Raw genomic sequence first — 12,768 nt, 5'->3', positions numbered from 1 at the left:
AGCCAGGCCTGCCAGGGCTCCTCCTCCCCGCCTTGACTTGCAGCACACCCCCCCCCCCTTCCCCTTCCCGTTCCTGGGCCCTGCAGGCGGGGCCCTGGGTGACGCAGGGAACACGAAAATGCACCCGCCTGGCAGGAAGGTCGCAGTAGTGGCTGGCTCCGGCCAGGCCAGGCCTTCCTCCCTGGAACTAAGAATACTCAGGATGGGGGTGGGGCACTGTCGGAGCTGCTGGCGTCCCAGCCACAGCTACCTGAGCGGGTAGAGGGACTCCACCAGAGGGGCCGCAGCAGGGTTTGGGGCTCGGGCCTCTGGGTCTGACCCAGCACCAGGCAGGCAATTGACAAACGCCTTGACCTTTAATCCCTGTTACATGCCCATTTTACAGATGATGACCCTGAGAGTCAGACTGGGTAAAGGTCCCCCCTCTCCTCCAGCTCTAAACCACTGCCCCAGCCCTTCTATCATGGGGGCTGGGATCCTCACCCGGGCGCTCATCATTTTGTTCCCTCGTTTAAGTCCTGCTCCATTCTAGGTGGACCATTCTGTGGTGTCTTGCCTACCCCCACTGTCAGGGAGTCCCCCTTAGTATCTAGCCTGAAGCCCTTAAGGTGGTATTGTTCCAGAGCGATGCGCCTGGCTTTGAAGATGGAATGCAAAGGAACTCCTGAGTCTGGGGCCCCAGCAGCTTCCTCTGAATCCTTTTGGCTTCAACAGAACACCTCTTCCAGGAAGTCTTCCCTGCTTCCTTCCCCTGGCCCACCAGGGTCTCACCTGAGGCATGGGCAGTAGAGCAGTGAGGTGCTAGAGGCCTCCAGATTCCCATCCCTGTCCCTCCAGAGACCTGTCTTGCTCCCTTGCGTCTATTAAATAACATCCTCAGTCTACCGTTGTTTCACATGACTTGAGGCATGACTGGCTTCTGGGCGGTAAGATCCCCCAGGGCAGGGACAATCCCTTAGTCTCTCATTCATTCATTCATTTACTCGTTTGTTTCTTCTTTCCTCCCTTGCTCCCTTCCCTCGGCACAAAGAGCACCTGCTATGTGCTGGGTATCTGGGTAAATCTGACACGTCAGGATCCCCGGTGCTGGGCCCTGGGCCCGGGCACAAAGTCAGATTAATGTTTCCCAGTGCCTACTATGTGTCTGGCACCATGCGGGGGTGGGCGAGGCACACACTGTGCCTCACAGACCCTAGCCACATAATGTCACAAGGGTAGGTTGAATGAGTAACACTATGGAAGGCGGGGGAGGTGGTGTTTGAATGAACAGGTGAATGAACACAGATGCGCGTCCATCCGGCACCCCAGGTATGGGAGGGAGATGGGACAGATCTGGCTCTGGGCAGGGGGTCAATTAGTGGGCTTCAGATTTATCAGGCTCGGGATTCTCAGCCCTGCCTCCTCCAGTTAACCAACTGGCTGCCTCCGCAAGTCACCTCCCAACCTCCTGAATGGAACAGAGGGGGCTCAGGCCCAGGAACAGCACTCTGAGCTTCCACGTGTCTTCCCAGGACCCCAAGATGGTCATCTTCCAAGGACACCCAGGAATCAACACCACAAAGCTGCCACCCCTCACCACCAAGAGTCAGCTCCTCAACTGGGCAGATACAAAGGGCCCCATCGCATCTGTCGCTGAGCTGAACGACCCTGAAAGCATCCTCCTCCGTCTGGACCAAGGTCAGCTTCCCCCAGCGGCCTCTTTGGACTCAGGACTCAGCTCTGGAAAAAAAATGTGAATTCCTCTGACCCGTTCCTCAGATGTGGACACTAAGGCTCCAAACTGGGATGTGATTTGCCCCAGGTCACATAGAGCAAGTCAGTGCTCTAAGGGGACAGCAATTTTTGACCTAGAAAGCAGCACGTTTACATTGTTTATTGTGCACCTACTATGTGTTCAGTCCTGTGCCAGGCATCTGGGGAGTCTGTGCAGACGGACCCAGATCCTGCCATCCTGGAGCCAACACCGTGGTGGGGAGATGATAATAAACACGTCCACAGATGAATACATTCCATAATTTCAGGTCATGGTAAATGCCGTAAGAAAGAAGAAAGTTAAAAAAAAAAAAAAAAAAAGAAAGAAGAAAGTGAGGTGATGCGCTGGTCATTGCTGGGCTGTACCCCTAACATGAGCCATGGGTTCATGCCTTTATTACCCCTGTGTTGACAGATGAGGCAACGGGCCGGGGGATTTGCCCCAGGTCACCTGGCAGTAAGTGGTGGAGGGGAGACTTGAACTCCGGTCCTCCCAGGCACCCCACTTCCTTGCTGCTCCACCCTGCCCACCCCACTTTTACTGTGTAGCGGTGCCAGGCTGCCCCAGAGAGGAACTGAGGTGAGCTTGTCCCCACAGCCCCAGGGTCACCGTCCTCCTGCAGTCTGGAACCCCTCATGGACATGGGCCACACGCTCGAATGGAAGCCGCTCACTCCGGCCTCTGTCCGGGGCTGTCGTTTGGAGGGTGTGCCTGGCCACAAGGAAGCACACATCGTGAGGGTCCTGCCAGGCACCCAGGACAGGTAAGCGTGCCTGACCCCGCCCCCGGCCCCGCCCGCATCAAGCCCCACCCCTGGCTAGTAACAGTATTGTTTCTGCCGCCTTAGCTCTGGGCCCCGCCCCTTATGGACCTGAGCCCCACCCACTTCCACGCCCATCCCGCGGACCTACAGAGACCAGGCGAAAGCCCTCAATCGCTGCCCACCAGACCCCAGGCCTGGTCCCCTCCTGGCCAGTCTCCATCAGGTCCCGCCCAACCCCGCATTCCTGCCCTGCGCTGACGCCGGGGTCTGTCTCCCTGTAGGCCCCGGACAGTGACCGTGAAGGTGGAACTGCGTTGTGCCTCGGGGGATCCGGACGCCGTGCTTATCCTGCAAGGGCCCCCCTATGTGTCCTGGCTCATCGACGCCAACCACAACATGCAGATCTGGGTGAGTCTTGTTCGGCGACCCAGACAGCCCTGCGCGGGCCTCGCAGGGGCTCTCCAAAGAGGGAACCCAAACTCCCCGCATTAGCACCCCAGCCCTGAGCCTTCACACATCCACCTTCTTCCTCTGCACTATCTGCTCTTCCTTCAGACCTCCACCCAGATGGCACCTCCTCCGTGAAGCTTTTCATCATCCCTTCGGGAGGCCCCTACCCCAGCCCACAGGGTCAGGGAAGTTTCCTGGAGAAGTGAACCCCAAGCTGATGTGGAGGACAAACAGCAGCCAGGAGATGAGGGGAGGTAGCCCAGGCAGAGAGGAAACCGTAGGAGCAAAGGAGGGTGGCACTGAGGCCTGCCATAACCCTGGCTGGCCTGCGGCGCCCCTGCCAGGCTGCCCCCTGACTGCGGCTCTGGCTCCCTGCTCTCTTGTTAGACCACTGGGGAATACTCCTTCAAGATCTTTCCAGAGAAGAACATCCGCGGCTTCGTGCTCCCTGACACACCCCAAGGCCTGCTGGGGGAGGCCCGGAGACTCAACGCCAGCGTGGTGGCATCGTTCGTGGAGCTCCCGCTGGCCAGTGTCGTCTCGCTGCAGGCCCGCAGCTGCGGTGAGCACCCTCCTCCCTTCCCTCGCCCTCTCCCTGGATCAGTGGCCCCGGGACAGCGAAAGTGCCCCTGGCCGCTGTGTGAACGGGGCCGCTGCGTCAGCCCAGGGGAGCCCTGTCTTCCTGTCCCCTGTCTTCCTTGTGCCCCGCCTGAGGACTGAGCGGCTAGTTACCGAAGCGCTTGGTGCCTGGCGCACAGGGAGCGCTGACTGCCTGCCGGCCTCTGCTGCCCGGCAGGTGGTGGGCTGCAGACCTCTCCCGCACCTGTCCAGACCACCCCTCCCAAGGAGAGCTGCAACCAGGAGCTGCTCCTGTCCCTGATCCAGCCCAAGTGCTCCGAAGGCGTCATGACTCTGGTACTCAAGAAAGATCTCATCTCGGTAAGGGCATCCCCACCCCCCAGCCCCAGGGAGCAGAGCTGGTCGTTCCTTTAGGCCAAGAATCTTGGGGGTCCTGTGCGCCTGGGTGGCTCAGTAGGCTAAGCGTCTGATCTCGCGGGTCACGCGATCGTGCGCAGGTCACGATCTCGCGGTTCGTGGGTTCGAGCCCCGCATCGGGCTCTGTGCTGACAGCTTAGAGCCTGGCACCTGCTTCGGATTCGGTGTCTCCCTCTCTCTCTGCCCCTCCCCCGCTCATGCTCTGTCTCTCTCTCTCAAAAACAAAAACGTTTAAAAAAGCAGGTAGTAGTTAGTCATCAGTAATCAATCCTAAATGCAGGTTGAGCTGAGGGGTCATTTAACGGAATATTTTAAACAACATAATCTCCACCAGATGGAAGAACAAGGCACTTACTATAAAAATAACACTGGATTTTTTTTTTTTTAATGTGAAAAACTAGAAAAGAAAATCTCAGTCTTCCTGCCCAAAGACAGTGGCTACCAATATTTTAGTGTGTTTCTCAAACATGTTCTCTGTGGATTTTTTACATGGTGAAATCCTGTCCAATGCACTTGTCTGTCTCCTGCTATATTCACTTCATGTATTTTTAGAACTTTGACGAATGTACTTAATATCACTTTAATGAGCGCATATTCCATCATATTGACACGACATAATTAACCCTTCCTCCCTTGTCAGACATTTAGATTGCTTCCAGTTGTGCAACGTTATAAATGCGCAGAAAATATTGTGCATTCTTTACATAGGATTATTTTCTTGGGATAGATTTCCACATTAGTGAGATTTCTGGGTCAAAATGATTGAATATTCTGTTAAGTTTTGATACATGTTGCCAACCTACTTTCCAAAAGATTCTAGTTTTCACTGCTGATTTAGGGGAGCACTTTGACTCTCTCTCCAGACAATGATTTAAGGAAAAAACAAAAACCAAAAAAAAAAAAAACAAAAAACAAAAAACCCACCTTTGCCAGAGCACCTGGCTGGTTCTGTTGGTGAGGCATGTGATTCTTGGTCTTGGGGTCCGTGAGTTGAAGCCCCACGCTGGGCATAAGGCTTCCTTAAAAAATAAAAATAAAATAGAATTTTAAAAATTCCAAAAACCTTTGCCGAGAGGTGGGACATGGTGTTCTTGTTTCAATTTTTAATTCTTTGATTTGTAGTATGGGCACGGCTCCATGTGAGCTAAGCTCTTTATCAAGGTAGCTCAGTATTTTTCTTGATGATTTTTATATAAGCATTTTACATTTAAAAAGGGGAGGGGGGGCTTTGTCCATTATTCTTACTTGAAATAACCTTGTTCTAAATTTTGGCTACAGTGATTTTTGTGTCTTTGGACATTTTAAAGTTTTGGGTTTTTTTTTTTTTAAGTTTATTTTGAGAGAGTGCAAGCAGGGTAGGGGCAGAGAGAGGGAAGAGAATCCCAAGCAGGCTCTGTGCCGTCAGCGCAGAGCCCAATGTGGGGCTCAAACTCACAAACCGCGAGATCACGACCTGAGCCGAGATCATGACCTGAGCCCAAATCAGGCTTAACCACCTGAGCCCCCAGGTGCCCCTGTTTTTGGACATTTAAAAACACTGGGCCATCCTAGCTGCCCATCTTCCCCTGTGGGATTTCTTCCAGCCTGAGGCAGGAAATCTTTGCCAGGGCCTCGACAAATCACCCATGTTCTCAGGGATTTTGAGAGTGACACTTTAATCTGTAGTTAGGTCCATGTGGAAATTTGGGGGGGGCTGTGGGGTTCAGGGGCAATACGAATCGCCACCTGTCTGCTGCCCCGCTCTTCTCCCCCTCTGCCTCTATCTGGCTGGCATTACTGCTGCCCAGCCCAAGGGGTCTGGATGAGTACACTGTAATCCATCAATCTTTGGAATGTTACATGACAATTCAAAAGAATGTGCTAGATCTAGAAATATAGAGAAATATATATTATGATTTACATCACACTTACCAAACTAAGCTACAGAGTGGACAGTATGATGCCATTTGTCAAAAATACAAAAAACCAAAAAAAACCCCACCTGCACATTTTCTTTTTCTTTTTTTTTAATTTTTTTTTTCAACATTTATTTATTTTTGGGACAGAGAGAGACAGAGCATGAACGGGGGAGGGGCAGAGAGAGAGGGAGACACAGAATCGGAAACAGGCTCCAGGCTCTGAGCCATCAGCCCAGAGCCCGACGTGGGGCTCGAACTCGCGGACCGCGAGATCATGACCTGGCTGAAGTCGGACGCTTAACCGACTGCACCACCCAGGCGCCCCCACCTGCACATTTTCTGAGTACAGCATCCATGTAGAAGAAAATACAAAGAAAAGGGTCTGAACAGAATTACCCCAACACAGAGCGTCCTACCCTCTCATTGATTTATGAAATGTGGTCAGCGTGCAGAATTTGAATTCCAGGCCTATGGGTCACTGTGGCTTGACCCAGAGTCATTTTTTTTTATTTATTTTTTTAATGTTTATTTATTTTTGAGACAGAGACAGAGCATGAATGGGGGAGGGTCAGAGAGAGGGAGACACAGAATCTGAAACGGACTCCAGGCTCTGAGCTGTCAGCACAGAGCCCAACGCGGGGCTCGAACTCACGGACCGCGAGATCATGACCTGAGCCAAAGTCGGTCGCTTAACCGACTGAGCCACCCAGGTGCCCCGACCCAGAGTCATTATTATTTGGTGGGCTATTATCTCCTAAGGTGGCTCTGGGCATCTGGGGGGCAGTAGCAGTCAGGAGTGGCATTCTGGAGGAGTAGATGTGAGTTAGTTGGATTCGGGTGCTCACTCAACTCTGAGACTCCGAGATTCTTTGATCCTACGAGTGTGACTGAAGAATTCTAAGATTGGTTCTTCTAAGAGAGGAGGTGGCGAACGGTGGTCCTCTGTGTTTCTATAAATAAAGTGTTACTACCACACAGCCCCATTCGTTCACCTGTTTCTATAGCTGCTTTCAGGCTATGATGGCAAAGTTTGGTAATTACAACTGCGAGCACATGGCCCACGGAATCTGTTTATTACCTGGCCCTTTATAGGAAAAATTTGCCAACCCCACGTCTAAGAGTCTAGGGTTCTGAGACTGGGTTATGCTGGTGGGATTACACGCCCCTGGGCTGTGGGCAATGATTTTATGTAGAACGCAAATTAATGTTTTAAATTTTAATAGTGCTGCATTTATTTGAACTATATATATTAGAAGAAAAATAGTAAATCAAGCTCATGATGTCATAGATATACTTAGGACAAGGCTAAGTACAAAAGTGAGTGTAGTTTTTTGTTTTTTTTTTTTTAATGTTTATCTACTTTGAGAGAGTGCATGTGTGCATGAGTAGGGGAGGGGCAGGGAGAGAGGGAGAGAGAGTCCCAAGCAGGCTCCACGCTCAGCACAGAGCCTGATACAGGGCTCGATCCCACAACCCTGGGATCATGACCTGAGCCAAAATCAAGAGTCAGATGCTTAACTGAGCCCCAGGAAAAGTCTTAAGACTTAAATGGTGTGGTGTAAGATGTCACAAAAATGAGGATGGGAGAAGCTGATTTGGGAGCCTTGGGTTAGGTCAGTCCTTGGTGCTGGGGGTATGACGGGCAGGCCCCAGAGCCCCATGCCTCCTGACGGTGTCCCCCTACTCCAATCCCGGCCCAGACTCTGAGGTGCACCATCACAAGCCTGACCTTCTGGGACCCCAGCTGCCAGGCTGAGGACAGAGATGAACAGTTTGTCCTGCGCAGCACCTACTCCAGCTGTGGCACGGAAGTGACAGACAATGTGGTCAGTAATGAGGTAAGAACTAGGATGGGCAGGAAAGGTATCTGGGCCAGCTTAGCTGGTGCCTCCTTGACCTTCCAGGTCGAAGGGCCTTTGGGAGAGTGTGGTGTGGTGCTCAGTAGAAGACAAACTTAGCCATCGGTTGCCTCAGTCTTCCCATCCATTAAATGGGTGGTTTGGGTGGGAAAGTACCCTCTGGGGTACTTTGTGGCTCTGACCTTGGCTCTTTTCCTGCAGGTGGTCATCAACCTCTTGTCAAGTTCATCACCGCAACGGGTGAGATGGATGGTTACCACGCTAACCCATCTGGTTCAGGGTCCTGGCGCCCCTCCCTGGCCTGGGAGGGAGCAGGCTTCAGAAAACTCAGGCCCCGATCCTGGCAAGCCATGTTATCTTGAGTGTACCTCAGTCTCCCCCAGTACTGTTTGGGGTTACATTCTCAGCCTCTCCGGTCAGAGGATTCTAGTACATACTGGCCGTGTGGCCTTGTGCAAATCCACTAAGCTTTCTGGGCCCAGAAGTTATGTCTGTGAACAGGGGCGTAAGAAAGGATCCCCCCCCACGGGGGTGCCTGTGAACAGTCACCAAGCAGACACATGGAAAACCATTCACACAGGCCTGGCACAGGGCAAGTTCTTGATAAATATTAGCTTTGTTTTTTGTTTTTTTTTAAAGGGGACAATCAGGGTCAGGCCGCAACTTGGGACCACGGCTCCTACTCCCACCCCCACCCGCACCCCTTCCTTACCTTCCTAAGCTGGGTGCCTCCCAGACCGACCATCCCCCGCTCCTGTCTCCCACAGAAAAAGGTGCACTGCATCGACATGGAGGGCCTCTCCTTCCAGCTGGGCCTGTATCTCAGCCCGCACTTCCTCCAGGCCTCCAACACCATCGAGCTGGGGCAACAAGGCTTTGTGCAGGTACTGGCCTTGACCTCTCCTCCTGCCCACTCCCGGGATCCTTAGAACCTTCCTTTCCACCATTAGTACAGAGAAGGGGTGCGAGGAGGCGGCCAGCACGGTGCGTGGGGGAGGGGGAGACACTGGGTGGAAGGTCTTCCCTCCTCGTTTGCTCCAGGCAGACCCAGGGCTGTCCTTATCGCTGGGGTGGAGCTCCAGAATGAATCTAGCTTATTCCACGAGAGCAAGGGTGAGGAACTGACCATGCCTCATCACTCTCACCTCCCCCTGCAGGTGAGCATGTCCCCCTCGACCCCTGAGCTCATGCTCCAGCTGGACAGCTGCCAACTGGATTTGGGGCCTGACGCGGACACCGTGGAGCTCATCCAGAGCCAGGTAGCCAAGGGCAGCTGTGTAAGCCTGCTGTCCCCGGGCCCTGGTGGTGACATGCGCTTCAGCTTCCTCCTCCGTGGCTACATGGTGCCCACACCCACGACTGGCACCCTCAGCTGCACCATAACCCTGCGCCCGAGGACTTGGTCCCTGGTGAGTGGAGGCTGAGCCAAGCTCAGCTTCAAGGGTGGCTTCGGGCCCAGGATTTCCAGGAAGGGATGTGACAGCCCACGTTATGGGAGCAGCTGGCAAGGGGCAGAACCAGACTGGCGTGTGGCTTCTGGCTACCAAGGGTACTCTTTGTGCCACCCTGCTGCCGTCTGATGGCTTTGCTGTATCTCGGACATTAGTAGGATTTGCTGCTGCCCCCATCCATCCTTCCTTCCATCCATCCATCGTTCCTTTCTTCTATCCATCTCTCCTTTTTTCCATCTATCCATCAATCCTTCCATCTACTCATCCTTCTACCATCCACCCATCTGTTCTTCCATCCATCCTTCTGTCTGGCCTTCCTTCCATCAGCCATCATTCCATCCATCCATCCACCCACCATCTGTCCTCCCATCTTTCCTTTCTTTCTTCCACCTATCCATCCTTCCTTTCTTCGGCCATTTTTCTTCCCTTCATCTTTCCACCATCCATCCTTCCAACAACCACTCACTCTTCCTTTCTTCCATCCATGCATCCTTCCAGCACCCATCTATGTTCATCCATCCTGCCTTCCACCATCCCACCTAGTCATCCATTCATCAATTGACACTTCTCATCATCCCAATCATTCATCCGTAGTCCTTCCACCATCCCAGCCAGACATCAGCCTCCTACCGTCCCACCCGGTCATCCATCAATCTACCCACCCAGACTTAGCCCTCTTTCCATGTGGCACAGTCACCAATGCCACTACATTAAACAAATCTCAGCAAAGAGGGGTTAAGATAAAGGACACAAAATCCTGATTTTCTCTTTCACCGTCCAGTGGGGATCCCCGTTCTCAGGCACACAGCTCTGGACACACACACCCCCAGGCCCTGGCACACAGAAGGATCTCCAGGATTAGAAACCTCTCTGGTTGTTATGAAGCTAGGAAAGCCTCTGAGCCACTCCTGAGTGGGCCTCTCCACCCTAGACTCAGTGGGCATGGGCCTCTGGGCTGACCTGGCTCATTTCTCCCAGGTGTTGACAAGTGTCACAGATGCAGGCCAGAGTGACCCCACAATCCTCATGGGAGTCAGGAGCCTCCCAGGGAACATCCCAGTAGCAGCAAAGGGCCATCCACCCTCCCTCAGTACAGATCTCCCAGGACTTACCCAAAGGCTCCCAGCTAGAAAGTGGTGGGATGGGATCCACAGCCAAGGCCCCAGGGTGCGTTGTGACGGGCCAGGATCACAGAGCCAGGGAACAAGCCCTGAAGCTGCCTCCTGCAGACTGCGCCATTCATTCACCACTCTCTCTTCCTCCTCCAGGAAGTCCACAGGACTATTTCTATGCGTCTGAACATCGTCAGCCCTGGCCTGCCTGGTGAGTCCCTCTAGGGTTCCGGGGGCTGAGGCCAGAGTAGGGCCTGCTGGATGGCCCAGAGGGGTATGACACAGACATGCAGAGAGGACCCCAGAAAGAGCAGCCCTGGGAGGAGGGCAGAAGGGTCCCCAGAAGCCTAGAGTAGGATCCACGCCGCATCTTCTAGATAGAAAGTCTTTGCTCTTGACTACCCGGTGGACCAGATCCCAGGCATTTAGATCTTCCAAATGTCCATGGTTGCTAGCTGACCTTGCTGTGTGTGTGTGTGTGGTGGGGGGTCCTAGAATCAAATGAGGCAGAAGGCACATTGGGATGGGGCTGGCCCCCCCATGCGGAGGATGCTCCTTCAGCCCAGCATGCTCCAGGCTCCTTGTTAATTCCCTTTGGGCCCAGGCCCCCGCTAGGCAGAGGAGGTCACTGACACTGGGGACAGAGGTCGGGGGGGGGGGCACCTGCTTCCTTGCCACCCCACCTGGGCCAGGATGGAGCCCCCAACCCCAGCCCATACCAAGAGAGCAGGCCTAATTACCCCACTGCATAGATGGGAGCTTAAAGGTCCAAGAGGAGGCCCATAGTCACACAGGAAGCCAGAGTGTCGATGGAACGAGGCTTGGGAAAACCCAAGAACAGAGTGCCCTCACCCATCACGACCGTAGTACGGGGCTCAGAGAGGCGCAGGGATTGACCCAAGGTCCCACAGTAGGGTGGGGCAGGCTCTGCACTCCCAGGCCTCACTCACTCTTGGCTCAGATTATACCATCTGTTCTCCCTAAAAACGCATCTCCATCAGCCCTGGAAGGCAGAGGCATGGACCAAAGGCCTGGCTGGGCCCTCTGGGTGAACGGTCAGAACAACCATGGCTTAGTGCCAGGCATGAGTATGATGAATCCATTTGCTAGATGAGGAGACTGAGGCTCAGAGAAGTCAGAGTCAGTGGCAGAGCTGGGGCTGACCTCCCCACCTCCCCAAATCTGTGCTCCTGGCCGGCACAACAGGGTAGGGGGCCAGGGAGGAGGCCACAGTGCTGACTGCGGCCACCCTTCCCTTGCGCGCATAGACAAAGGCCTCGTCCTGCCCGCCGTGCTGGGCATCACCTTTGGCGCCTTCCTTATCGGGGCCCTGCTCACCGCTGCACTCTGGTACATCTACTCGCACACGCGTGAGTATCCCAGGCCCCCACCATGAGTGCTCAGGACCCCTCTACCACCATCACCTGGGGGAGCCCGGGGAAGCCTCTGGGGGAGCGGGGAGCCCCGGCCGGGGCCCTGACCTCCGCCCCTGCCCCCAGGTCCCCCCGGCAAGCGGGAGCCCGTGGTGGCGGTGGCCGCCCCGGCCTCCTCAGAAAGCAGTAGCACCAACCACAGCATCGGGAGCACCCAGAGCACCCCCTGCTCCACCAGCAGCATGGCGTAGTGCCCCGCCTGGAGACCTGGGGGCCCCCGAGCCAGCCCTTGCCCAGCAAGAGAGACTGAGCAGCCACCAGCTGGGAACCACTGGCCGTGAACTTATCCCGGGACCCCAACCGCTGCACTCGACCAAGGATGGACCGTGCCCTCTGCACCCACCCCTCCTGCCTCCCTCTCAGAGGCCTGCTGCCAGAGGGGGCACCAGCTTGGAACACCTTGGGGTCCCCCCACCCCACCGAACCTTCAAACCCAGTGGGCCTGGAGTACGGCCGCCCAGGACCACGGAGAGAGAGACCACTGCCCTATAAGTCCACACTGTTGTAGAAACCAAGTCCCTGTAATTTTTAACCCGGATCCAGCACTTGGCGACCTGGGCTGGGTGGGAGGGGAGAAACAGACTCACCTAGGCCAGCTCAGAGCCACCCGGACCTGCTCCCAGCGGCCTCCACACCTGGACTGGCACTACTCTGGCAAGGAAACAAGAAGCCTAGGGGTGCCCAGCCTGGGACCGGGGGAGCCTAGCTCCTCCCTGCAACTGTCACACGGAGACCCCCAAGGCAGGCAGGCATTAGATGGGGAGTGGCCCAACTGTCTGGCCTGGACCCACCCCCTGTATACTCACCCCCAATAAATTAGACCATGAAATGAGTGCTGGGCTGGGCGAAGGGGTGGGAAACCTACAACGGGTGGGGAGGGCACAGCTCTGGGTTCAAATCCTGCACCTGCCACGTGACTGGCTGTGGGACTAAGGGGGCGCATCCCACGGCTTTCAGCCAGCCACGGCTCCCTCATCTGTAACGAGGGCTCTGTGGGGAGGTCTGTGGCCGATGGACATCAGTCCAGTGTTCTCATTTCAGACAGCCCAGCGT

General features: G+C 54.8%; 1 protein-coding gene across 1 annotated transcript in view; it reads left to right on the top strand.

Moving 5' to 3' along the window:
* Positions 1–12,547, top strand: part of ENG (endoglin) — a 31,572-nt gene extending 19,025 nt beyond the window's left edge. The window contains exons 4-15 of the mRNA XM_006939503.4: positions 1,512–1,677; positions 2,351–2,516; positions 2,798–2,924; positions 3,354–3,528; positions 3,763–3,905; positions 7,561–7,698; positions 7,921–7,959; positions 8,487–8,603; positions 8,877–9,128; positions 10,439–10,493; positions 11,551–11,652; positions 11,782–12,547. Of these exons, the coding sequence (XP_006939565.2) occupies positions 1,512–1,677; positions 2,351–2,516; positions 2,798–2,924; positions 3,354–3,528; positions 3,763–3,905; positions 7,561–7,698; positions 7,921–7,959; positions 8,487–8,603; positions 8,877–9,128; positions 10,439–10,493; positions 11,551–11,652; positions 11,782–11,906 (1,605 nt within the window). The 3' untranslated portion in view covers positions 11,907–12,547. The remainder of the gene's footprint in view (positions 1–1,511; positions 1,678–2,350; positions 2,517–2,797; positions 2,925–3,353; positions 3,529–3,762; positions 3,906–7,560; positions 7,699–7,920; positions 7,960–8,486; positions 8,604–8,876; positions 9,129–10,438; positions 10,494–11,550; positions 11,653–11,781) is intronic.
* Positions 12,548–12,768: the final 221 nt, after the last annotated feature.

The sequence above is a fragment of the Felis catus genome, chromosome D4 (genome assembly GCF_018350175.1).
Source record: "Felis catus isolate Fca126 chromosome D4, F.catus_Fca126_mat1.0, whole genome shotgun sequence".
Lineage (NCBI taxonomy): Eukaryota > Metazoa > Chordata > Mammalia > Carnivora > Felidae > Felis > Felis catus.
The sequence above is the reverse complement of the archived record's forward strand: the minus strand, read 5'-3'. Positions and strand labels throughout refer to the sequence as shown.